This window comes from Perca fluviatilis, chromosome 15, assembly GCF_010015445.1.
Source record: "Perca fluviatilis chromosome 15, GENO_Pfluv_1.0, whole genome shotgun sequence".
In the NCBI taxonomy this organism is placed as follows: Eukaryota; Metazoa; Chordata; class Actinopteri; order Perciformes; family Percidae; genus Perca; species Perca fluviatilis.
In genome coordinates this window covers 22,377,262-22,401,726 of record NC_053126.1, presented here as the reverse complement: position 1 = coordinate 22,401,726, position 24,465 = coordinate 22,377,262, and the positions used below count along the sequence as shown (strand labels likewise).

General features: G+C 41.1%; 3 protein-coding genes across 5 annotated transcripts; 2 read left to right on the top strand and 1 right to left on the bottom strand.

The window, feature by feature from the left end:
• The first annotated feature begins 128 nt into the window (after positions 1-128).
• grna (granulin a) lies at positions 129-10,704 on the top strand. Of its 2 annotated transcripts, XM_039825550.1 has the most exons (16): positions 129-252; positions 922-1,062; positions 1,591-1,728; positions 1,829-1,957; positions 2,830-2,911; positions 3,758-3,864; positions 4,057-4,210; positions 4,328-4,450; positions 5,416-5,513; positions 5,611-5,877; positions 5,975-6,212; positions 6,576-6,604; positions 7,830-8,198; positions 8,963-9,199; positions 9,426-9,680; positions 10,030-10,704. In XM_039825550.1, exons 2-16 carry the CDS (start codon positions 922-924, stop codon positions 10,171-10,173), a joined length of 2,511 nt encoding a protein of 836 aa, XP_039681484.1. In that variant the 5' UTR covers positions 129-252; the 3' UTR covers positions 10,174-10,704. The 2 variants fall into 2 exon arrangements, with proteins under 2 accessions (XP_039681484.1, XP_039681485.1); XM_039825551.1 differs by lacking the exons at positions 129-252; positions 922-1,062; positions 1,591-1,728 and having other exon boundaries at positions 2,830-2,910; positions 3,756-3,864.
• A 1,060-nt stretch (positions 10,705-11,764) lies between these two features.
• rundc1 (RUN domain containing 1) lies at positions 11,765-18,571 on the top strand. Of its 2 annotated transcripts, XM_039825552.1 has the most exons (6): positions 11,765-12,331; positions 13,497-13,505; positions 13,788-13,946; positions 15,487-15,685; positions 15,823-15,915; positions 16,178-18,571. In XM_039825552.1, exons 1-6 carry the CDS (start codon positions 11,942-11,944, stop codon positions 17,038-17,040), a joined length of 1,713 nt encoding a protein of 570 aa, XP_039681486.1. In that variant the 5' UTR covers positions 11,765-11,941; the 3' UTR covers positions 17,041-18,571. The 2 variants fall into 2 exon arrangements, with proteins under 2 accessions (XP_039681486.1, XP_039681487.1); XM_039825553.1 differs by lacking the exon at positions 13,497-13,505 and having other exon boundaries at positions 11,766-12,331.
• A 1,769-nt stretch (positions 18,572-20,340) lies between these two features.
• Positions 20,341-23,879, bottom strand: rpl27 (ribosomal protein L27). The gene is made up of 5 exons (XM_039824766.1): positions 23,768-23,879; positions 23,129-23,211; positions 22,439-22,608; positions 20,781-20,891; positions 20,341-20,427 (listed from the first exon to the last, which is right to left on the bottom strand). The coding sequence occupies exons 2-5, from the start codon at positions 23,207-23,209 to the stop codon at positions 20,379-20,381; spliced, it is 411 nt and encodes a 136-aa protein (XP_039680700.1). The 5' UTR covers positions 23,210-23,211; positions 23,768-23,879; the 3' UTR covers positions 20,341-20,378.
• Positions 23,880-24,465: the final 586 nt, after the last annotated feature.

Genomic DNA, 24,465 nt, shown 5'->3' with positions numbered 1-24,465 from the left:
ATTTAATTTAAAAGGGCTGATTTAAAGGAAGAGGCCATGAGAGGTGTTTTAGAGTGGTGTATTCAGAGAAAGTAGGATCCCCGCCTCTCTCTCTCTCTCTCTCTCTCTCTCTCTCTCTCTCTCTCTCTCTCTCTCTCTCTCTGTGGGGCGTGTTCAATAAAGAAGCAGGTCTATTATAATTTGTGTTCTTCAGTGGTGAGACATTTGTGAAAAACCTGACTCCTCATAACAGCCCTTCAGTCTTCTATCAAGGTAAGAGCAGAATAAACTTTCATAATAATGCTTCATGCATAATACTTTCTTGGCAAATACGGAAGTCCTTTTAGACACATTAGTAAAGATGTTTAATAATGATTCACGAACATCTACTGTATTTACTTCTTTTAGTTTTAGATTGCTTACATTGTTGTAGGCTAATCGTTTCGTTGTAAATGATATGAATGATGTGTAAAAAGCCCACCGTTTGTTCTGACTAGTAGAGATGTTTTTAGAAATAGCACCTTTCCCTTCTAAACTCCTATTGTGTTTGACTTGCTTAATTCATTGCGAAATGAAGTCAGTAACACGCCTCTAAAGGGAACAATTACACTTTCAGGAAATTAATGAAAACAGAGCTGAGTCTCAGACATCATTTGCATTTTTGTTTGTGAGGTGTATGACTGTGAAATGTTGTTACAGACCGCCACACGTTTATGAACATGTTGAAATATCTGAGCGTGCTTAATATACGCTCTTTTACAGGCTTTGACCAATAGCTTCAGCAAAACATGTTATGGCTGAGTGGAGAAGGGGATTTCACATGCACACCTTTCACTTTCATTTTTGACCTCTGTCTCTGTGTGTGTGTGTGTGTGTGTGTGTGTGTGTGTGTGTGTGTGTGTGTGTGTGTGTGTGTGTGTGTGTGTGTGTGTGTGTGTGTAGATGCAGAGGTGGGCTGTGATCTGTTGGGCTCTCCTGGCTCTGGTTGGTGCTGATGAGTGTCCAGATGGAGGGAGATGTGAAGATGGCCAAACCTGCTGCAACGACCCGGCCAGCGGCTTTGAGTGCTGCCCGTTTGATCAGGTAGACATGGTTGTACACCTGCATGCTCTGCATCCTCTAATTTAACCTGAGCAGACACACTTCTTCCAAGAAACTATGTAAAGTTGAAAGAACCCATTTGGTTTGTTGATACTGGATTTTTTTTTCTTCAATATATACTGTATGTCATTCATTTTTTGTCATATAATAAAAAGAACAAAAAAATACATAAAGTGAAGGAATTGCATCCTATCCAGCTGAAACATTTGAACCCCTTTTTCTCAGCTGAAGTTACTGCTCTCTGTTGTAGGGCAGCACAAGTACCTTATCTTCTTAACAAGATAAACCCCAGCAAAGTCATTAAATGTACATAGTTAAATGTAAATATAAGATAACCATTCTTGTGTACTCTAAAATAAAAAAGAAATTTAAGCTGGACAGTACTATTCATGCTCAGTGGTGTTTTACTACTTTATGAGTCAGATACAAGCTCAGGCCTCATTTAGCTAATGTGATAACAGTTTTTAAACTTTGGTAGTCAAAGTGATCCTACTACTGCTGTCCTCGAAGGCTGAGTGCTGTGGGGATCATATACATTGCTGTCCTATGGGAACACTCTGCGATAATGCCACGTCCAGCTGTTTGAACTCTACTGGTTCCATCCCCTGGGTGGAAAGAGCTTCTGCTGAGCAGCCCAGACTCTCGAAAGTAAGAATAACAGACATCCGTTGCTTTCATGATAAGATACTGAGTGAGAGTTTGACGTATTTAAGGTGAGAGCCCACCTTTCCCCACCTTGTGCCTGCAGTCCTTCAGGATGATCAAGGCGAACATGGGGGAGGAAGACGACAACATCTGTCCTGATCAATCACGATGCCCACCTGAGTATTCCTGTCTGAGGGCTTTGACAAGGTTTGGCTGCTGTCCCCTAGCTCAGGTAATCAAACCGTGTCCAACACAGATATTACAACGTGTAGCATTTTTAAAGATGGATATATATTCAAATAATAGTACAATTATCTGGAAAATGGACCACACAAAGTTCATTGATAAATTGTTCTTTTACTACAAAGAATAGCTGGTAACACTTTACTTGAAGGTATCTACATAAGAGTGAAATGACACTGCCATGAACCCTAACCCTAACATAACACCCTACCAAACGTTTATGACTTGTTTATAATGTTTATGACACGTTCATGACAGTGTCATGTCACTCTTATGTAGATACCTTCAAGTAAAGTGTAACGGAATTGCTACATCATTGACATCATTGAAGTCCACATAAAACCATGAAGTCCATGGTGGAGTCCATCGGTGAACCACTCATACAGTTATACTGGTGCATCATCCTGTCGGGTTTCTAATTTGCAATAAGGACCGGCTTGCTCAACATTATCCCTTACATATGTTATTCAAAATGTGTTATTCAAAAGCAGATCTTTGCTGGTTGGCTTAACAAACTAAGCTTTTTCACTTCACTGAAGACAACAGGAAGTGATGTCTGCTATTTTGGGGAATGTAAAACAAAAGCTGCAGCTCTGGCCAGGCAGCAGTTTCTATATGGTTTGCTGTTAAGTTGTTTGCTGTATGCTTTATGGCAACAATGTACAATGCAGTAATGAGACCAGTACAGGCTGACTATATGGCACCTTAAATGCTCTAACTATGTGGAGAAGTACCATTAAGGTCAAACCTTAATTAATGAATTGTTGAGTAAAAATGATTACAAGAGGGAATCCATAAGCCATTTGATTCCAATTTGTATTGCATCTAGTAAGTGAATTGTGCTTTCCCAACCCCTGACAGGGAGTCCCCTGCTCTGATGGGAAACACTGCTGTCCTGAGAGCCACCAGTGCAGCGCAGACAGCCGCTCATGCGTCAAAAAAGGTGAAACTCTTCTACTCACTACATTATTACAGTCTGGAAACGGTCCTGGACTTTTTGGCACAGCGCTAAACTAGTGTTAATCCTGTCTGCAGGACAGGGGCCCCTTTGTGTCAATGGGTACTTACAAATCTGAGTGAACAAAAATGACATGTGGGGTTCCCCAAGGCTTCAGTCTCGGGTCTCTTCTGTTCAGCTGTGATTGGATGTCCCAAAAGGTCCTCCTGTTAAACAAAGATAACACAGAAATAATTATTTAAAAAAATATTAAAAGTCAGTGCTCAGCTTTAGTCGCTAATGTTAAAGACCAAAAACCAAGCCAGAAATCATTGTGTAGCCGTGGACTTCAATTTTAACATCCACGTTAAGAAAATTCCCAAATCAACCCACTATCACCATAAGCATATATCAAGAATTGAAGGACTTATGTCTCAGCAGGAGCAGTTTTCAGTTTCTGTGTACCACATATCTGAAACAAAGTCACAGCTCTTTTAAATCGAGGCGGAACACTTTGCTGGTTCTGCCTTTTATTGAATACATTTGGAACTATTTATTCACATTTTGGACTGTAGCGGAACTGCAACTTTTATTCTCCTGTTTTATTTGTCATACTAAATTTTAGCTTATTTATTTTATATTTTACTTTTTATTTTGCCTTCTGTCTATTTGCCTCCTTCCTTGTATATTTTTCTCAACGCCTGTTTATGTCTTATGCAAACCACTATGAATTGGTTGGTTGATGAACGGTGCTTTACAGATGAACTCTCATATGGTGTTAGTTTTATCTCACGGTCCCCTAAAGTTATGAAACGCACATTTTTATGAAATGTTTCAATTTTGTTGTTGCAGAGCTTGTGTCTACAGTTCTGTGCAGCGACGGCGTGTCAGAGTGTCCAGATGAAACCACCTGCTGTGAAACCCCAGAAGGAAAGTGGGGGTGCTGTCCCATGCCAAAGGTACAAAATGGCTGATATTTTCATTACAGACATACACAAATGTTATAGAAATGCTAATGTTATTCAATAGCATAATTGAGATTATGAATGAAGAGAAAGTCAAATGAGGGATTTGCATGTCCTGCCAGGATGTCCAGTTATCGTGACTTTATGGTGTCGTATCATCATCTGTGTTTCGTTATTGTCTCACAGGCTGTGTGCTGCGAGGATAAGACACACTGCTGTCCTGAAGGGAGTATATGTGATGTTGAACACTCAAAATGTATTTCCTCATCTACCAAAAAACAAACGCCAATGTGGGCCAAACTTCCTGCCAGGATAAGAGCCGACTGGGAGAACCAGAAAGGTCAGATTGGTTTTCTGTGAATCTTTGTTCCTTATTCTGATTAGTCATTGTCTAAATTTGAGTGTATGTGTTTGTGTTCATGCAGCCCTGATCTCTGTTTGTTTCCCATACCAAAAGGTGAACAATCCACCGCAGAGACAGTTGTTGACAGTGGCTCAGAAAAAAACCCTGAAGTCCCCACGGTGATTACAGTTCCTCCTTTAGAGAAGGAAGTATCATCTGTCACGAAGGCAGTTGCAGGTGAGATGCTTATCATAAATCTTAAAGTAATGCAAAACAAGCACACAGCTAAAAAAAATAAAGCACATCACAGATGTATCATCAGATGTACATTATAAGACCCGGTGCATTTTCTTTATATCCACCACAAAGCAGTTTTTGATATATATGTATGAGGTAAAGGTACCAACAGACATTCTAAATAATAACATTACAGTATTAATGGCTGCTTTCCAATTAATGTAGGCATGTCAGTGAGTCCCATGACTTACCAAGACAACAAAATGGTAGTTGCAATGTTTCCTGTTATGACAAGACAAAATGTCTGCTGTGGGAAAGGTATATTTAAGGTTAAACAAAGTTATTCCTGCATGCAGTATGTATGGTAGTAGTAGATTACCATTACCAATGACTGTTAAACATCAGTTATAGTATCAGTAATGTATCATATTTTGGCAGTGCTGGGGAGTAGTGAACGACATGTAATTAAACCAGTTTGACTACGTTTTGCAGTAGCTGGAAGTTCAACTACATTCATATTTACATGCAATGATTCAAGTAGTTAAATTACTTTTTTTGCCATTTTTTGTATAGTTAACTACTGAAACAAAATTATTTTTTCTTTTCTTTTTTATCATTGCTTCTCTACTGTAATTGAACCCCTTTGACTGGACCTGCACCCTTTTTCTTTCATCCTGACTGCTGTAAAGGCACAGTGCCTAGGCAATGTATTCATCAGGCAGCCACAATTTTTTTCCAGACAGGTTTAGGTCTCAGGTGTCTTCCAGGAAGCTGGAATTTCAGCTCATCTGTGAAACTATTTGGCTATAGTTTTAAATTTTTTTAATAAAAAATAGATGACCTGGGCTGCCCTGTTATGTTTTTTTGTCATTGAAAATGTTCAATTCTGCTGGAGTTTTTTCTAACTATGAGGGCAAATTTTAGATATGTACTAAATATTAATATTGGTATTTTTTTCTTTCCAGGCAATGATGTCCCATGCAATGATACAGCAGCCTGTCCAGATAACACCACATGCTGTAAAACCAAAGAGGGCGGCTGGGCTTGCTGTCCTTTTCCCGAGGTACATTTTTTGGCTAGCATTTTTTACACAGTCCTAACTTTTATGTTAAAGGTTTTGACAATACATTAATGATTCTTTGTCTTTCTGACCATGTCAGGCTGTATGTTGTGAAGATTTCATTCACTGCTGCCCAAAAGGTAAGAAATGTAACCTGGCTGCTCAGAGCTGTGATGACGACACATGTTCTGTGCCGTGGTTCGAAAAGGTACCCGCAATCCCCAGACAGGGCGCGAAGGTACCCGCAATCCCCAGACAGGGCGGACAGGTGGGGAATGTTACATGTGACTCCACCACCAGTTGTCCTGATGGCAGCACCTGCTGCAAGACCACAACAGGAACCTGGGCTTGCTGTCCTTTGCCCGAGGTACAATTTTTGGCTAGCATTTTTTACACAGTCCTAACTTTTATGTTAAAGGTTTTGTCAATGCATTAATGATTCTTTGTCTTTCTGACCATGTCAGGCTGTATGTTGTGAAGATTTCATTCACTGCTGCCCAAAAGGTAAGAAATGTAACCTGGCTGCTCAGAGATGTGATGACGACACACGTTCTGGGCCGTGGTTCGAAAAGGTACCCGCAATCCCCAGACAGGGAGCGAAGGTACCCGCAATCCCCAGACAGGGCGCACAGGTGGGGAATGTTACATGTGACTCCACCACCAGTTGTCCTGATGGCAGCACCTGCTGCAAGACCACAACAGGAACCTGGGCTTGCTGTCCTTTGCCCGAATTACATTTTTGGCTAGCATTTTTTACACAGTCCTAACTTTTATGTTAAAGGTTTTGACAATGCATTAATGATTCTTTGTCTTTCTGACCATGTCAGGCTGTATGTTGTGAAGATTTCATTCACTGCTGCCCAAAAGGTAAGAAATGTAACCTGGCTGCTCAGAGATGTGATGACGACACACGTTCTGTGCCGTGGTTCGAAAAGGTACCCGCAATCCCCAGACAGGGAGCGAAGGTACCCGCAATCCCCAGACAGGGCGCACAGGTGGGGAATGTTACATGTGACTCCACCACCAGTTGTCCTGATGGCAGCACCTGCTGCAAGACCACAACAGGAACCTGGGCCTGCTGTCCTCTACCTCAGGTAAACACACAGAGCAACATGCATACACTGATGGCTGTGGCTTAAAAAAAAGTTTTTAAAGCCCCTTCAAGTAATACGGTTGGGAACAAATACGTACAAACAAAAGAATATACAAAGGCGCGGTTGAAATGTAAACATCTGTGCAGTGTTAGTGGTACGTAGCTAGTCTATATCCTTCGCGTTCCACTTCTGGGATTGCTCCGGTACTGCAGGAAATTCCACCGGATGCATGTATTTTCCGTTTCCTTTCGCTTTTTTTGTGTTGGAATTTTAAATTTGGTGGGTTTATGAGGACTATGATTAACTGGTCCTCAGATCTCTGCATGGTAAATTGAGACAGCTAGCTAGACTATCTGTCCAATCTGAGTTTTCTCTCGCATGACTATTTTGCAGTGGCTCTGTGCTGAGTTTAGCACCGCCCACGTTTTCCTCCCATACCCAAATGCTATGAGGAATAGCCAGACTGTCCTTCAGCGCGCTTTGGAGGAGGGTCTGGCAAAGCGAGACTAGTATATAGCCTACTGTACATACAAAGGTTGGAATACAGTTGGAATTAAGCTGTGGCATATTGTAGTGCTGATGACAGTCAGTGTTTGGCAGTGTTCAGTTCTCGTATGGCTCTAATGGTTTTACACATTATTTATTTAAAGGAACAGTTCAACATTTTGGGAAATACGCTCATTCGCTTTCTTGCTGAGAGTTAGACGAGAAGATTGATAGCACTCGCATGTCTGTATGGTAAATATGAAGCTACCACCAGTAGCCGGTTAGCTCAGGTTAGCAAAAAGAGCTAGCTTAATTTAGCACAACAGGTTGTTGTACAGATTAGTACAAACTAAGAAGATGTAACGTGTTTGTTAGTGAGCTTAAGAGGTGCTGGTAGGTGGATTTTGTCACCTGTGGACAGAGCCAGGCTAGCAGTATCCCCCTGTTTTCAGGCTTTATGCTAAGCTAACTGACTGCTGGCTATAGCTTCATATTTACCGTACAAAAATTAAAAGTGGTATCATCAATCTTCTCATCTAACTCTCAGCAAGAAAACGAATAAGCGTATTTCTCAAAACACTATTCCTTAAAGTTAAGGCAGTTTATTTGATCACTTGTCACACCCTTTGGCAATGATTTGCCTGCCATTGAACTTTACTTTGACTGACAATTCTCTCTCCTCGTGCAAATTCATTCATCCAACAATGTTTGTGAGTATTCTCGTCACTTTTTTCAAAAGGCGGTCTGTTGTGAAGACCATGAACACTGCTGCCCTGCTGGCACCACCTGTGACCTGGCCACGCTTTCGTGTGACGGCACCTTGGGCTCAACGCCCATGATGCAGAAGATACCTGCGGTTGCCACGGCAGCACCCACTACAGTGGCCACTACAACCCAAAGTCAGGCAACAAGCACAGAGCAAACAGTGGAGCCCGAGAAAAAGGAGGTGATAAAAGCACAAGAGACAAAAGACGAGGAGGAGGAGGAGAATGAGGAAGATGACGAGAAGGAAGGCATTCAGTGTGACACCCGCACCAGGTGCCCTCCGTCCACTACCTGCTGCTTTATGACCTCATCTCAAAAGTGGGGCTGTTGCCCACTGCCAAAGGTGAGCATCGACCTCCAGGAACACCCAACAACAAATCATTTTAAGTCATCTTACAATCTCATATTGTGTGTGAGCAACAGTTAAAAAAGAACAAAAAACTCAGTTTATAAAGACGTGAGGTAAAGAAAAGCTGCAGATCTGAACATTGGAGAAGCTGAAACCTTTAAACATACTGCATCATTGTTTAATAATTTATTTAAAACGGCTATAATCTATTTATTTATGTGAACAATGGATCACATGACTATGTGTAATGTGAAAGGGGTCGCTCCTAGTGAACCCAGAGGGAATTATCACCTGACTTTGCAGTTTCAATGGTAGGAGACAAAGCTCATGGCTTTGGTTTTCCAGTCCACAACTTTACTGTTTTGGTTCACTCTCACATGTCGTTTTTTGGTCGCAGCACACAGTCAGAGACCAGCTGGTGAGCACGGTGGAGCTTTCAGCAGCGAAAGAGACCGATATTACAATGTGTTTTCTCAAACATCAAGAGATAAATGACGGTAGTATTACTTTGCATGGTGATATAGTTCCTCTTCTACAGTGGCATCCATCAGCCATAGGCCACAATCACTTGTGCAATTCCATCAGGCTGTCACTCTAAAGTTATGGCAGTTACAGAGTCATTAATGCACTCACTACACCCATTTTATTCCTATGACTACACCACTTGTATTATTTTCAGTTTATTCATTTGAAAGAAGAACTTAAAAACAGAATAGATGATGTGAAAGTAGCACTACCACTCTCACTTCTCCCCACAGGCGGTGTGCTGCGCTGACGGGAACCACTGCTGTCCCAACGGCTACACATGCAACGAGAGCGAGACCTCGTGTGTCAAAGGGGAAGTGGTGATTCCCTGGTACACCAAGCTGCCAGCCACCTCCAGCATCGAGGCTGATCCCAGCGCTGTGCAGTGCAACGGGCTGCATCAATGTCCCCAACACACCACCTGCTGCCAGCTGTTGACGGGCGAGTGGGGCTGCTGCCCGCTGCAAAATGTGAGCGTTCTCTGTGTGTGTGTGTGTGTGTGTGTGTGTGTGTGTGTGTGTGTGTGTGTGTGTGTGTGTGTGTGTGTGTGTGTGTGTGTGTGTGTGTGTGTGTGTGTGTGGTGGCGTGTGTGGAGAAATTACTCAATAAGAAACACTAACAGCTATCTGTCAGAGTTTGCTTATGTAAAACAAGGCATGTCATGTTCACTAACCTTTGTGCGTGCTGTGTCTGCAGGCTGTGTGCTGCCCAGACATGAAGCACTGCTGCCCACAGGGTTACACCTGTAACATCGCCTCTAACTCCTGTCAGAAGGTCATCATGCTGCAGCTGGACACCCTCCCGCTAACACCGGTGTCTCTGCCCGAAAATCAACCCCTGCTCGTTGCAAAGCAAAGAGATGTCCCATGTGATGAACAGTACAGCTGTCCAGATAACGAGACCTGTTGCAGGTCCTCCCCTACTACATGGGCCTGCTGTCCATCTCCTAATGTACGATTTACAGTCATAACTTCAGTCTTCAAAAGGCGTAAATATGAAGCTATTGCAGACAGCTGGTTAGCTTAGCTTAGCACAAATACTGAAAACAGGGTAAACAGCTAGTCTGGCTGCATCATTAAAATGCTGCTTATGTTTTTAACACTCTGAAAGCAGCCATTAATGAGTACTTGTACTTTTGATACTTAATCAAATTTGCTGATTTGCTGCTAATACGTCTGTACATTTGTAATTCTGGCCATTATTTACGTGTATAAGAGTATGTTTGAACTGTGGCATTACTACTTTTACTTAGCTAAAGTTGACTGTGTTACATACCTTCCTCCGTCTGTCCTCTCCACAGGCGGTGTGCTGCAAAGACATGCAGACCTGCTGTCCCAACGGCTACACCTGCACCGACACTGGAGACTGCACAAAGGACACCTGGCTCCCCTGGCACAACTGGCACGTGTTCCTCAGCAACAAAAAGAGAGCTCTAATTTTGTGAAAACACCTCCCCTGCACTGTCATCTGTTTCCGCATGCAACGCACTAATTGAAAATAATGTCAAAGGGATTTTATGATCATTTTTAAATGCTTTGTTCTAAAAGGAAAGTAGTAAAGGGAGAAGGGGACACTGTGACATTGAATTGCACTTCAGAGTTATAATGTTCTGCAACAACTACATGCAACAAGATCAGGGCATTAAGACTTTAATAACTATTTTTAAAAGTCAGATCATTGTTATTACAAGCACAGTTACAAGCTACTTCAAACTCTACTCCATCCATAACAAAAAAACACTCCATAGGCAATATGATTGTATTCCCTGTCAATCAACTTTATCTTCTGCTTTAGCTACCATGTGCTGCAAAGTACACTTCTCTATCAATATTTACTCACAATTGAATCAGGGGTGTCCCCTAAAATCAGTGTTTTAAATTTGTGCATGTTGTTGCCACGGTGAGGCAAACATAAAAAAAACATGCTTGCTCTACATTTTCCATGAAACTAATAAACAAGATCTGATGTGACAACATTACGTGTCAAAGCATTCCTTTATGATTACTATCGAAAAGTATCTTCCTGGTTTCTATCAGCGCTGTGGAGACAGGAGGTCTGATCTTATATACTGTCTATGGGCCTGACAGTGGTAGAAATGCGAGGACTAATCATTGACATATATATATAATCAAAGAAGGAAGACTCTTCATTTCCTTATCCATACTTCCGGGTTGGAATTCCTTTTCAGGGCTTCCATTGGGCATATATCTACGGGGCCTCCCCTTTGTAGCAGTTTAAAGCTCTGTTGGAGTAAAAACACACTTCCGATTATACAATTCAAAATAAAAGCCTAAAATAAATATGTTTTTATTTTCTTAAAATACAAAAAATATCCATCCCGCAAATACTTATTGTTATTGTTAAAGCAGGTTTATAGGTGAGAAGCTGAAAAAGAATGATGTGTTTGAATGAAATGAATTAGGAAAAACAATAATATAGAGAAATCATATTCACAAATATATACATTACAATAGATTAAGCTCTACAAATGAATTGTGTAAATATTTGTGTTAACGAAATCCAGTAGTGCAACTCCAGTAGCCATGATTTGTACAAAGTATATGGGCACAAGTATGAATATAAATGCAATATACATAAAATATGTTATTGTTTTATTCATCGAATATATCTAATGTGTAATTACACACACTATACAATACAATATTTAGTGGAATTTAGTGTGAAAAAATTAATTTAGGAACAAAATAATTTCCCCTAAACTACTAACTATTGTAAAACAAATCAAGTGTTTCTCCCGGTTTCTCCTCCATAATTTAAATGCTAAACTGTTATCAGGGTTATGCCATAGTTTGCATTTTCTACATTCATATAGCCTATTATAAATTGAGACCTGATTAGGACATTATAAAAACGCCATCTTTTTTTTTAATTGTGGAATTGCTCCTTTAACTTAAAGTTGAGTATCTGAAAACTTCTTCCACCACTGACACAGGAGCTTTTATGTAATAGGGACACTTTTACTATGAAGCCAAACGTGCTAGACTTCCGTGCTAGACTGTTTTACAGTTGACTTGACGTGTCTCCGTTTTTGGCTTTGACGTATGAATCATCCTTACCAAGATGGCGATACACCTGTTCCGGTGGTGATCCTTGTTGTTGTCTGCGCAACGTAAGAAAGCACAGCAGCAGGAACGGACTTTTAATAAACTGGAGACGTGGATAAACAGCTGGAGTGAACTCCGTCATCCAAAATGTCCACAGAGGAGCTGTCAGCCTCGGACAGCGAGGCCTTCGCCGGCGCAGGGGTGCGATGGGCACCGGTAGGCGCTGTGGCCAGTCCCGAGGATGAGAGCGGGAGCGGGAGCGCTGGCCAGCCGAAGCAGAGAGGCTCGTCCTCGGCCACTGATGAGGAAATGGCCGCCAGGCTGGAGAAGCTGGAAGAGGAGCAGGACTTGCTGAACTCCTCTCTCCTTGCCCTCACCTCACACTTTGCCCAGGTTCAGTTCCGACTGAAGCAGATCGTTCACGCCCAGACCGAGGAGAAGGAGAGGATGCTGGCCGAGCTGGAGGAGTTCGCCTTCAGGGGCTGCCCGCATGTAGTGGGCTGCCGAGCTCAGGATGCCAAACAGCTGGAGAACTCGGTGAGACTGCTGGTCATGATTTGATAACACAAAATATAACCACCATGATGCTACACACTCTTTTACACACCCTGAGTGCATGCCAGGAAAAGATGACCGTCAAAAACATGCAACTGAAATAATAGAATATCCTTGAATTACATATTCTAATCTTTATTAGCATAGATTTAGGACTGTAGTGTAGTATTTCCATTAATGACAACTGTGTCTCAGTCTCTGCCAAAAAGCTGGAGTGTGTGTGTGTGTGTGTGTGTGTGTGTGTGTGTGTGTGTGTGTGTGTGTGTGTGTGTGTGTGTGTGTGTGTGTGTTTATGTGTGTGTTTATGTGTGTTTGTGTGTGTTTATGTGTGTTTATGTGTGTTTGTGTGTGTGTGAACAATAAGTCAACTGACAGAAAAATAATAATCAACTTTTAGGCAAAAGTGCATAACAGTCCCTACTTCCTGCCTCTTAATCAAGAGGATTGTATGGTCATATGTGACAGTTAACTGCAAATGTCTGTGTTTAAGACTGTAAGTTGGACACAATCTATATTCTTCACTATTTTCTGACATTTTTAAACTAGTAATAATCAATGATTTGAGAAAGTCAGATTGATCAATAGTGAAATTAGTGGTTAATTGCAGGTTGTGCAGATCCTCACAGATATATTAAACACTCATAGACACATAGATGGACACTGTACTCACTATATATAAATGCATACAGACGTGAAACACACATGCACAGTGAGTCTCTGTGGTGTTAAGCCCAGTCATATTACCTGAAGTGCTTCACCTCAGTGGCTGTGAGGTTTCTGATAAAAAGCGTGCTTGTTGCGTCACACTCGAGGCTGCTGCGCCCACCTCTGCTGTGTGTGTTCCCATTGATCTCTTATCTCTGTTGGAAAACGTTGCTTTTGTGTTGACGCACTGAGCTGCAGGCTCAATGAAAATGCCTCCAGCAGATCCCTATCTGTTTAATAAAGGCTTCTGTGTGTACACAACCATGTTGAAGCAACCTGCTTTGTCGCTGACATTGTTGACTTCATGCCTCTTTACATTTAGTCTGAACTGAGGTCAAGTCTCGGCGTCACGTAATTATTGTTTGGAATTATTTCTCACCATATTCCCCACCCTAAAGGTCTTTTTATGTCATTTCTCCCTTGCTGCATGCTTTACTTACAGGGGGATCTGGTGAGTATGATGCCTGATGTCTCTCTGAGAGTTTGGTGTGTGTATTTTTGTGTTAATGTTGTGACACAAAGTACAAAAAGATGCAAAAATAATAAATATATGATAAATTGCTACATGGACTTGTAAATGAAACTTTAATTCATCTTGACTGCAAAAAGCTGCTAGACTGTAAAGGGAATACAATTTGTTTTTGCAAACAACTGTGACTCATTATTATAATAATAATAATAATAATAATAATAATAATAAATATGAATAATTGTGTGTTTTCCCTCCTGTCAGAGTGAGAGGGAGAAGAGGGAGCGCCTGGAGGCTCAGAGGGAAAAACAGAAGGATCTCATTTTCCAACTGAAGACACAGCTGGATGATCTGGAGCGCTACGCCTATCAGGAGGGCAGCTACGACTCGCTGCCGCAGTCTGTCGTCATGGAGAGACAGAAGGTGGGATTGTGGAAATGTACTGATGCAAAAATTGCCACTGAATCTGGGTATAATCCTATCACGTGTAGATGTGTCATACTGGCATCAGGTTGTCTGATCAGCCTTTAATCCTCATACTTAAAATGATGGTTACAACATCCCAAACTAGAAGGGCCCTCGGAGAGCGCAGACCTCCTCCAAGGCATGCCCTGTCTCACAGTGTTAATACAGTGTGAATTTTTCCGTTTGTTTCAACACCACATGAATGCAGAGCAAACAAAAGTGAAATATAGTGTATCCACCTCGTGATTTGGATCTGCTCCAAAATGTAATTCCTACCATTCCTTGGCCCATGCTACACCCTTCCAGTTCCACCAGTGTTTCATTGGAAAGTTGGGCGGGTGTGGCCGGGTTGGCTCAGTGGGTAGAGCAGGCGCAATTAGACATGAAGGTTTATGCCTCGATGCAGAGGTCCAGGGTTTGAGTCCGACCTGTGACGATTTCCTGCATGTCTTCCCCCTCTCTCTCTCTCCCCTTTCTCACCTAGCTGTCCTGTCCATTAAAGGCGAAAAAGCCCAAAACAATAATCTTTAAAAAAATATATATAAATAAATAAATGTTTCCATAATCCTGCTGACAAACAAACCAACCAACAAAAAAATAAACGGACAAACCAAACCGAAAACATAACCTTCTTGGCGGAGGTGATAAGAGGCCCAACACATACAGTATACAAGCTTGTTTTGAATCCTAATTATCACGTCAGTTATGTTTGAGCACATAATATTGTGTTTATCTATTTCAGATCAGGTGTAACGAGTCTGTTCCTAAAACGCTGCAGGCTTTAGTGTTTCTCATATAGAGAATGCTCTCGGAAAGCCTACACATAAGTAAAATTTCAACCTCATGGTAGCTGTAGAGGAAAAGTCAGAGAATCACCAAAGTAAAAAGGGTTCATCCTCTGGGGACCCTGCTGTTTGTACAAAATTGAAAATCCATCCAATAATTGTTGAGATATTTCAGTCTGGACCAAAGTAGAGGACAGACCGCATGCTGCTAATATGGCTAAAAAATGACTTCCCTAATAAGAAGTTAGCTTTGTGAATGCAATGCTGCTTTGCAACCATCTATGTAGTGTCAGAAGATCGAGCTTCCCACCAACACGTTAAGAACACCAACACCACTTTGTAATGTAATGTTGTTGAAATGTCCCTCTTGTATTTTTCTGTTAATAGTATGATTTTTTTTTTATTAATATTTTCTATTTTCAAGTTCTTTTAAGTCCTTCCCGGTCTCACCCTCTGTTTCCTGTAAACACTCTGCACTTTACACTTACCTCTCCCAGACTGTATTCATTTCCTGTCGTCTTTATGTTTGAAAAGAAAAAGAAAAAATTGACAGCAGAGAAAATGAAACAGATATTGTTCTGATGTAAGTTTTGTAATTTACACTGCTGTGCTAAAATAAAATAAATGTACACCGATAGAAATGTACCACTGCAGACACCGTGGTTTAGCCTACGCAACAAGTCTATTATTTAGCGTTCAATCTGTCTTTTCAGGTCATCATTGACGAGTTGATCAAAAAGCTGGATGTGAACCTGAACGAGGACATCGGGAACATGTCGCCCGAGGAGCTGCGACAGAGAGTGGACGCTGCCATTGCTCAGATAGTGAACCCAGCCAGGGTCAAAGAGCAGCTGGTGGATCAGCTCAAAACCCAGATCAGAGACCTGGAGATGTTCATCAACTTCATCCAGGGTACACGGTCTCACATTCGGTCCAAACTGTCTGTCTGTCTGTCAAGTGGATGAGAATCTCCTGTTTGATCGCAGTGCCTGCTTGTTGGTTTGTTTTCATTTCCCAGCTGTGAATGATTTTTCTTTTCCTTTCTAAAGATGAGGTGGGGAACCCTCTCTTACCAGATGGACACAGCCAGCAGCCACGAGCAGCAGGGGCCAATGCCCGAACTCCAGGAGTGAAGAAGAAAGGTCAGTCAGCTCAGATCTCTAACTACAGGTACCATTTCATGTTTGTAGTAATAAAAACCAGTAGAAGACAAGATCTGGAGTTAAGATCTGGCTGAATCTGCCCGGCTTTACAGTGTTCAACCAATGGCCTAAATGTTTGTTTTTAAAGCTGTTTTAACTGGTAAGCTCTAAGTGAGCCAGGTTTACTTGATGTTGTGTTTAAAACCGCCCGTGTTGCTATCCAGTATGAGTATGTTCTTCTGGTTCTCATCCCTGACTGCAGTGGACCCAGAGCAGGCCCAGAGGATGCGAGAGACCGGCCTGCAGCTGATCCAGAAGGCCCTCGCCGTGCTGCAGATCTTCGCTGCCAGCCAGTTTGGCTGCGCGCCGGGCCACCTTCCTCAGAACGTGTGGCCTCAGGAGCCGACGCAGCAGGACTACGGGCCCCTGCTGCAGCGTCTGGAGGCAGCTGTGGACAAGGTGCGAGTGCTGGGCTCGTGCAGACAGCCCTCCCTCGAACACGTCGTCAACTACACCAGCAACTCGGCGCTGGGACCTCGAGACGAGCTGACGTCGTCGGTGAGGAAGGAGCTGGCGGTCGCTCTGAAAGACTTGTTGGCTCACGGCCTCTTCTCCCCCTCCCAGACCATGAGCCTGGTGCTGGCCCCCATCTCCTGCCTGCTGCCTTACAGACCAGCCCCACAGAACATGCACCCATGGGAACTCTTTGTTAAGTTCTACCACTCCAAAAACGGGAAAGCATTTGTGGAGACACCGGCCCGCCAGCTTTCACAGTCCTTCAGCCTGCCTGTAGGGGGCGGCCCGGTGACCGTCACCCCAAAACAGTCTCTGCTGTGGGCCATTCACACCGTGCTGAAGGAGCACGGGCGCTACAAACGAGGGCCAGACACCGAGTTCAAAGCGCTGGTGTGCATGGCTCTGAACGAGCAGCGGCTGGTGTCGTGGCTCAACCTGCTGTGCAAGTCTGGTACCCTGATCCACCCGCACTACCAGTGCTGGAGCTACATGGCCCAGACGGGCTTCGAAGGAGCCCTGCGAGTCCTGGGCCGCATCAGCCACCTCAAATTCAACCTCCCGGTGGACCTGGCTGTTCGGCAGCTGAAGAACATTAAGGATGCTTTCTGAGGAGGCAACACATCCCATAAAAAAAAAGTAACGAAAACATCAGTCTCTGATATCAAGTATTTTGTTCAGCTAAACTACACTACTCTTACCTGGCGTTCAGGACCAAAAGCATGACTTTGAGCTTCAAGTATGTAACCTTTTTTAAAGGTTTTTTTTTTAAAGTAGCCAGCCATCTTAAGTAAAGTGCAAGTATGTGATGTCTAAAGTACATGCATGGATGATTGTGTTGTGTGTCAGCCACGAGCAACCATAATCTGCATATCCCACTATGTTTAAGATGCCAAAATGTCAAAAATGACAATGCTACGCGTACTGTAAACATGCCTTAGAATGGAGATTGAGATTACCTCATGTTTAGAGAAGCCTTCCTGACCTGTGCTCATCATACCGGATCATCCCCCCCCCACACATGTACATGGTATCGTCCTAACCTGTGCAGCAAAGAGACAGGTTGGACGCGTACAGTATTCAATACTGTAATGTGCTCGCTGCTGAGACAATCCAGGAAGAAAGGAAAAAAATGAGCAGAAACTCAATACTGTGTCTTCTACACAGTAACAAGAGCTCGTGATGTATTGGTCCATTGTTCGCAGGGGGAAAAGTACCGGGACTAAATCATGTGTAGCAGATTGCTTGATCAGGTCAACTTAAAATGTCTCACACCTCTTACAGTTTCCATCAGAATGCACTCTTCAAATGTAAAGCTTTGTGTAACATTGTCCACAAATGCGCAGCTATCAACGACTCCATAAACGTCTGAAGCTGTTCTCACTTAAGCACGTTGTGTTTCGGGCGTGTCAGACCCTGTATGAACTGCTGCTCTTCTCCTATTTCAGGTGACAGTATGATAAGAATGACGTAATGTCCCGTATGTAACATGATTGTAGGATGTAAAAGGTTTAGTTCTTTCTGGGGTTTTTTTTTCAGCAAAAGTAGTTTTTATCTTCCCGAGACCGCTGAGTTGCATGAATCCTATCCTTAAATACTGAATGTACAAACCATAGATGCTATTAAACTGAGGCGGAGTTTATATCAGCTGTATGTTGCCCTGCTGTTTATGGGATTGAAACTTCAGTGTTTGTGGGCCCACATGTACTGGTATGTGTATGTGTACCTGCGTTTGTATTTCCCGAGATGAGAAGCTTGTGCACTTTGGGACTGGAGTGCACCTGGAGACAACTTTTATCGTTTATTTGACATCACTGTGTAATTGGAGCCTTTGTGTTCCGTTTGAGCTATGTGTAGTAAATATAATGCTATATTTAGCTTCCTAGTTTCCCCATTTTTGTTCAGCTGTTACGTTGTGATTTTTGTACTTATTTATTTAATAATGGCGTGTTTTAGCACTTAAAGTAGCTAGAAACCATAGACACGCTCAATCATTTAAATTTAGCTATTTATGTAATTTTTTATTTACCTACTTTAATTACAAATAATATATTGGGAGATTTGAATTGAGTTTCTTTTGTTTTATCATGTTTAATGCATACCTACTGTACAATGTAAACAAATTAAACGTTAAAAAAAAAACCCTGCTGTGTTGCTTGAGTCTTTATCCTTTCAGTTTTAAAGAAATCAAGAAAAAAATTTACACATTATAGATTTAGTTTTGTTTTAATAGCAAGCATTTTTTTTATCCATCTTTATTTGAACCCATTTCACGCAGAACAAAGGTGACAGAATCTCCTGAAAGAGACATCTATTGTTTGTTAAATGAAAATACTTGTACATTGATTTCAATAAATGAAAAAGATTTGTTTAATGGGCGAAATAATCCATCTTCCAGAATGTTGTTCATGAAAATGTTTTCTCTTTATCAAAAATCACATTTGTTTGGGGCATCTTAGGGCAGCGGTGGCCTAAAGGTTAGAAAAGAGAGCTTGTGACCGGGAGGTCGTTGGTTCAATTCCACACAAAAAGTGTGAAAGAGCAGTGCTTGTCTGTCCCTCATTACCACCACTGAGGTGCCCTTGAGCAAGGCCCTTAACCTCCAACCGCTCAGTGGAGCTGCTCAGTGGCCAGCAGAACAGACTGTGGTTGTACTGGGCAGCTTCCAGGTATGAATGTGGAACTGTGTGAATGTGATCAGGGCGTTCCTGCAAAGAACCTTCCCTGAATAAATAAAAGGTAAAAAAAAATCTAATATAAAAATATATTTAGGTTAAGTTATAGTCACTATGTAATATTGTGTACTGTATTGGAATAACAGATATATAGAAGCTGTTTTCTGCCATGGAATATCAGTTCCACACAAACTTTCCACGTGGAGTAATTTTAATTTTGTTGTAAAAAAGAATTCCTTATATTTTTATTTTGCTTATTAGAAGGTATTGGGAGAAAACGAATTATGTTTGTTGTCCTGAATTATTTATTATAAGTCCTGTACTGAAGTTCAATTTGAGTTACTCCCACTTCAACTTTTAAAACACAAGTTATGTTTGTACTTTACAGTTCTACTTCATTACAGTGATTTTATAACTAAGTACTTTCAAGATCAAGGTTACATACAAACTGTATAATTTATAATATATAATTTATTGTAGATTAAACTACCCAACAGTAAATAGACATTCAAATGTGCTTTACTTTGACCAGCTGCAATATAGAATGCTTTATGTTATGCATCTGTAGTCATGATGACGGTATGTTCATGTTGCAAATTGTATGTTGTGTTAAACATAACCTTTTAATCACACAAAAAAAAAAAAAAATTCAAATTAGCCCCAACTTTATTTGCTGCCACAATGAAGTGATTAACCCATTGCATCAATAATTATAATCCAATAATAGATTCTTCTGAAATGGGCTATTCTGCTGGAGTAATTTTACTTTCAGTACTTTGTTTTCATGGCAATACTTTTGTATTATTACTTTAAAATTTTGAATACAGGACTTTTACAAAGTATCACCTCATGCAACAAAAAAAAAACTGCACATTTTATACATTAAACGCATTCATGGGTACTGTGAGCAGTGTTTTGTTAATTATTAAAGTGAAGAGGATTTTAACTTTAATGGTTTATAATGAATGTTTGTAAAATCTAAACCTGAAAGTGTGGAGGAAAATCATAAAGCAGCATAACAGGTACCTCAAAACTGGACTTCATGTATGTGGGTACTTACTACTGCTCCTAAAATGGGTTTAAACCTCACCACAGTACACACAGTAAAACTACTGAAACTCCATTTCAAAAAAAGGATTTTCACAAGTTTTGTAGGAACAAATAATCCTCAGACTAGGGAACTTGGCAAAGACGGTAAAAATACTTCAAAATGTAAATAAAGAGTCAACAGTCAAAATCCATTTTTAAACATTTATTTGTGAAACCAAAGTGAAGTTAGAATCTGAGCTTCTGGAAAAACCACTTGTTCTTGCCAGTCTTGTACCTAAAAATAGAACACGGTAGTTTAGCACATTGGATCTGATAACACGGCAGTGTTCAAAGTTACCTGCACCAAAATCTGGACAACTGATCTCTGCTAGATCTCACTATCTAAAAATCACACTGCAGCAACAGAAAGGCTTTTTGGTCTGAATATTGAGGTTTGCCATCAGGATTATTAAACAACGAATTATGCATTCACAAAAGATATTGTTTTATTAGTGACAGGCATTATGAGAAGGTGTGTCACATCACTAACAACATGCTGAAGGCAATATCTCCGGTTGAACCGGTGGAACTTTTATTTAAGAGACACTTTTCTACCATCATTTGCCTGAATGAACTGCATGGACTCACCTCTCCTCAAACTTGACCTTGGCCTCCCGCCTGGCTTTGCGCTTGAGAGCAGGATCCCTGAAGACGTCCTTGTTGACAACAGTTTTGTCCAGAGGAATATCCACAGAGTATCTGAAAGAAAGGCAGCGCAACGATGAAAACTGGTTGTTTAACTCCTCCACTTTTACACGTTTATTCAGCAGAATAGCTTTCTTTATTCTGTTTTACATCTGTACACAAGTGCTTCACACAAGAGCAGCTGGAGGTACCTGAAGATTAGAAATACTTTATCACAGCTCAGATTCTCATTGGGTGTCACAAACTTTCAATCCGATCATAAACCTGCTCATTACATCTATGTGCATTTCGGTTAACATCTAGTATATGCAAAGGAATTAAACGGTTACTGCAGCCAATTAAAGGGGAAACATTTTAAGCAGGGGACATGTTTAAGTCAACAGCCACTCTTAACTTTGTCTCCCTCAAATATTTGTCATGTTTAAATATTGCTCCAGAATAACATCGCAAAAGCATCAAATTTACTTCAATTAAATTTACACAGCCTACCAACATCTATCAAATATGACAATAAAACTGAACAGATTCTTGCATCAGATCTACAACAACCTGCTTCCAAGGGCGAGTGGATTGATTATCAGGGAATCAAGTTTCTAAAAGAAATTGTTACCCCTTCTAAAACAGAAAATCTGAATATATTAATCTTTCCAACTCCTCCAGGTAGGAATGTCTAAAGTATATATGTCAGGAAAACAAATCGCTGATACAATGTTTGGACTCTGACATTTATACGGATACATTTTGTAAATTAAAAACTGGTTTGTCTTCATATTGTTTGAAATACTGAGTGAGTCAGTAATGCTGGGGTGAGGTTTAATGTGTATGGGTTCCATAGAAGCAACACAAAGACCAGAATGATTCAACACATGGCTGTGATACAAGTTTCTCATGTAAATTATATAAATCGACAATAGTACTGTGAAGCAGCCGCTGGTTTCTGATGCATTTCCCCCCCACTGTAAATACACGTTATTAAATACGTTTTGCATTAATGATATCCTCATTTTCCGTGAGACAGAAACGCCATCTCCTGGTTAATTCAGCAATGAATGATTATGGCAATCAGTTTAAGTATATGAGAACTTGTTCTTCCCTCAGTTTTATATGGCGGTCAGCTCTAAATGCGACACTAGACATGAGCCTAGATCACTGCTGCTATGAAGAGGCAGTTGGGAACAAAATGCTGCTTCATATTTACAAAATGTATTCAAAATTCTCATAGAATCCTAAAGTGATGACTGTTTGGGTGGCTTTTATCTAGCAGTTAGCAGCACCTGAAATTTAATTTTAGGCTCCGCAATTAAATGTTTCCTAACAAAATGCAGGTTGGGAGTTGCAGTTTGTTTCTCTTACAGTTTTATGCCCACCGGTTTATACATCTGTACTATTAATCTCCTTTTACACTGATTGAAAAGGACAGTTTCATGTCCATCATCAGCCTTAAAGTGTATCACTTATTCTGCAAGTAATGTTTTGCATTATCAACCTACCGCCACATTTGTATTGTTGGGGAATAAGTGCTGCTGCACATCAGTAAAATAAGTAAGTTAGCAATGGAATCTCCTATCATAGGATAATGTGAATAGAGAAAAGACACTAACCTGGTGGGCATGAGGTGGTTGTAGTTGAACACCTTGACGAAGGCCTTGATCTTGGACCTCTTGGCGATCTTCTTTTTGCCCATGGTTGTGGTCACCTTACGGGGATAGCGGTCGATGCCTGCGACCAGAGCGTGGCTGTAAGGACGGTCGGTTGTGCCATCATCAATGTTCTGCAAAGAGACAAATATTTCAAACGACTGATGTCAGCCAGACACTAAGCATACAGTGGTGCTGCTTATTTCACATACTTGACATTTGAATTCGGCAAAGAGTAACTGATTATTGTTGGTGTTAGATCATGTGAATAATCACAATTAGCTGTATTTGCCAAGTATGTGAACACATGCAAATAATCTAACACTGTTTTTTCGTTGCTCTCAATGCTTGCAGCTAAAAACAAGAACAAAGCAGAGCAACGGTAAAACAAGCATTTAACTACAAATGCACAATAAAATTGACATTTGAAAACAGTCAGACAATAGTGCAATGGTGCAAACTGCTGGAATAAACATGGAACGATTGATGTAGCGAACAGGTTGCTTAATAACGTTAAGTTACATGAGGTAGGTGGATATGACAGTACTGGAAAAGTCGGGAATATGGGAGACGTACCAGTGAATGTCCGCTCTGAACATGTGTATATATGTGTGTGCGTGCGTGGATAAAAATCCACCCATAGCCATGTTTTACCTTGACGATGACAGCCTTGCGCCCGGCGTAGCGTCCAGCTAGGACCATCACCACCTTCCCAGGCTTCATGAACTTGCCCATTTCTGCCACAAAGAAAATATTGTCAAACCCCTGTGTAACCTCATCAAATTCAATACGTCACCAGCAACATTACCGAGGTGAACATCACTAAGTCAAACACTGAAACCTGGGGAAATATCAGTTCTCGGCTCGTTGTTGCTGCCTGCTTAGCGGGCTAAGGTAGCATTAGCATCTAGCTAAGGTACGGCTATCAAACAATTTCTAGAGCTTTTAACATTTATTTTCACACGCCTTGGATACAGTTACATTTAGTTAAGTTATAGTAAAACCAAATGGCACAAGACAGTGTGAACATATACAATTAGCATCTTCAACAGATGGTTCATATGCAAACTGTGCGTCAACATGAAGGAAGCTGCCATGTTGAAATGAGCTCTACTGAGACGAAGTGCTGCATTAAACGCTAATTTTCTACCTTTGTCAATTCAAAACACACGAAAATAACAGACTCATCTTAGCTAAAGGAGTGATGGTCGTACGTGTGGTATGATAAAAACAGTTAAATTGTCCAGATTAGGAGCGATGGATGAAGATTGTTTCGAGGGAAATTTCACTCACTGATGCTGTTCTACGGCCACCGCTAACAGGAAAGGAAGCCGAGATGGTTTTTGTGACCTTTGACACTACCGATCCACCTACGTCACTTCCGGGTGTAACTTGTAAGAGCGTTTTTTTTTCTTTCTTTAAAAATGCATCACACTGCTAAAATGTTCTTTTTTCTTTTTAGAAAAAACTGTTCTTTAATAATAATAAAAAATGATGACGTTAGCTATATGTTTTAATGTTTAATTTGTTCACAGCATTAATTGTGTGGTGGACGAATAACAAAGCAGAGGGGGAATGTAACTGAGTATGCTAGCTACATATAATCAAGCACTGTACTCATTTGAGGTACTTCAACTCCACTGTATCTTAGAGGCAAATACTGTAATTTTTACTCCACCACATTTATTTGTTCACGGCAGACATGTTGACATGTCATAGTAGGAAAAGCACAGGTGTATTCAAAACCATTAATGACGGCTGCATTCCACTTAGGAGAGGCCCTGGTAGTGTGCATGCTGACTCACTGAAATAGCTTACTGGGACACTTGATGGAACTGAACCATCATTAAGGTTATCAATTTCAGCTGTGCTTTTCCTACTATGACAAGTCAAAATGTCTGTGAAAAAGGTCTTAACATAAATCAACTAATACATTAAGATGTCTTATTAAATCACACTCTATATAAAGTAGTTAAATTAGTTCCACCTTT

Coding starts and splice junctions, on each gene's coding strand:
- grna (XM_039825550.1), top strand. CDS start 922: ATGCAGAGGTGGGCTGTGATCTGTTGGGCTCTCCTGGCTCTGGTTGGT. Junction 1,729..1,828: donor AGCAGCCCAGACTCTCGAAA/GTAAGAATAACA, acceptor TTGTGCCTGCAG/TCCTTCAGGATGATCAAGGC. Junction 5,514..5,610: donor CTTGCTGTCCTTTTCCCGAG/GTACATTTTTTG, acceptor TGACCATGTCAG/GCTGTATGTTGTGAAGATTT.
- rundc1 (XM_039825552.1), top strand. CDS start 11,942: ATGTCCACAGAGGAGCTGTCAGCCTCGGACAGCGAGGCCTTCGCCGGC. Junction 15,686..15,822: donor GTTCATCAACTTCATCCAGG/GTACACGGTCTC, acceptor TCCTTTCTAAAG/ATGAGGTGGGGAACCCTCTC. Junction 15,916..16,177: donor TCCAGGAGTGAAGAAGAAAG/GTCAGTCAGCTC, acceptor CCCTGACTGCAG/TGGACCCAGAGCAGGCCCAG.
- rpl27 (XM_039824766.1), bottom strand. CDS start 23,209: ATGGGCAAGTTCATGAAGCCTGGGAAGGTGGTGATGGTCCTAGCTGGA. Junction 20,892..22,438: donor AACCACCTCATGCCCACCAG/GTTAGTGTCTTT, acceptor CCTTTCTTTCAG/ATACTCTGTGGATATTCCTC. Junction 20,428..20,780: donor AAGGTCAAGTTTGAGGAGAG/GTGAGTCCATGC, acceptor TTCTATTTTTAG/GTACAAGACTGGCAAGAACA.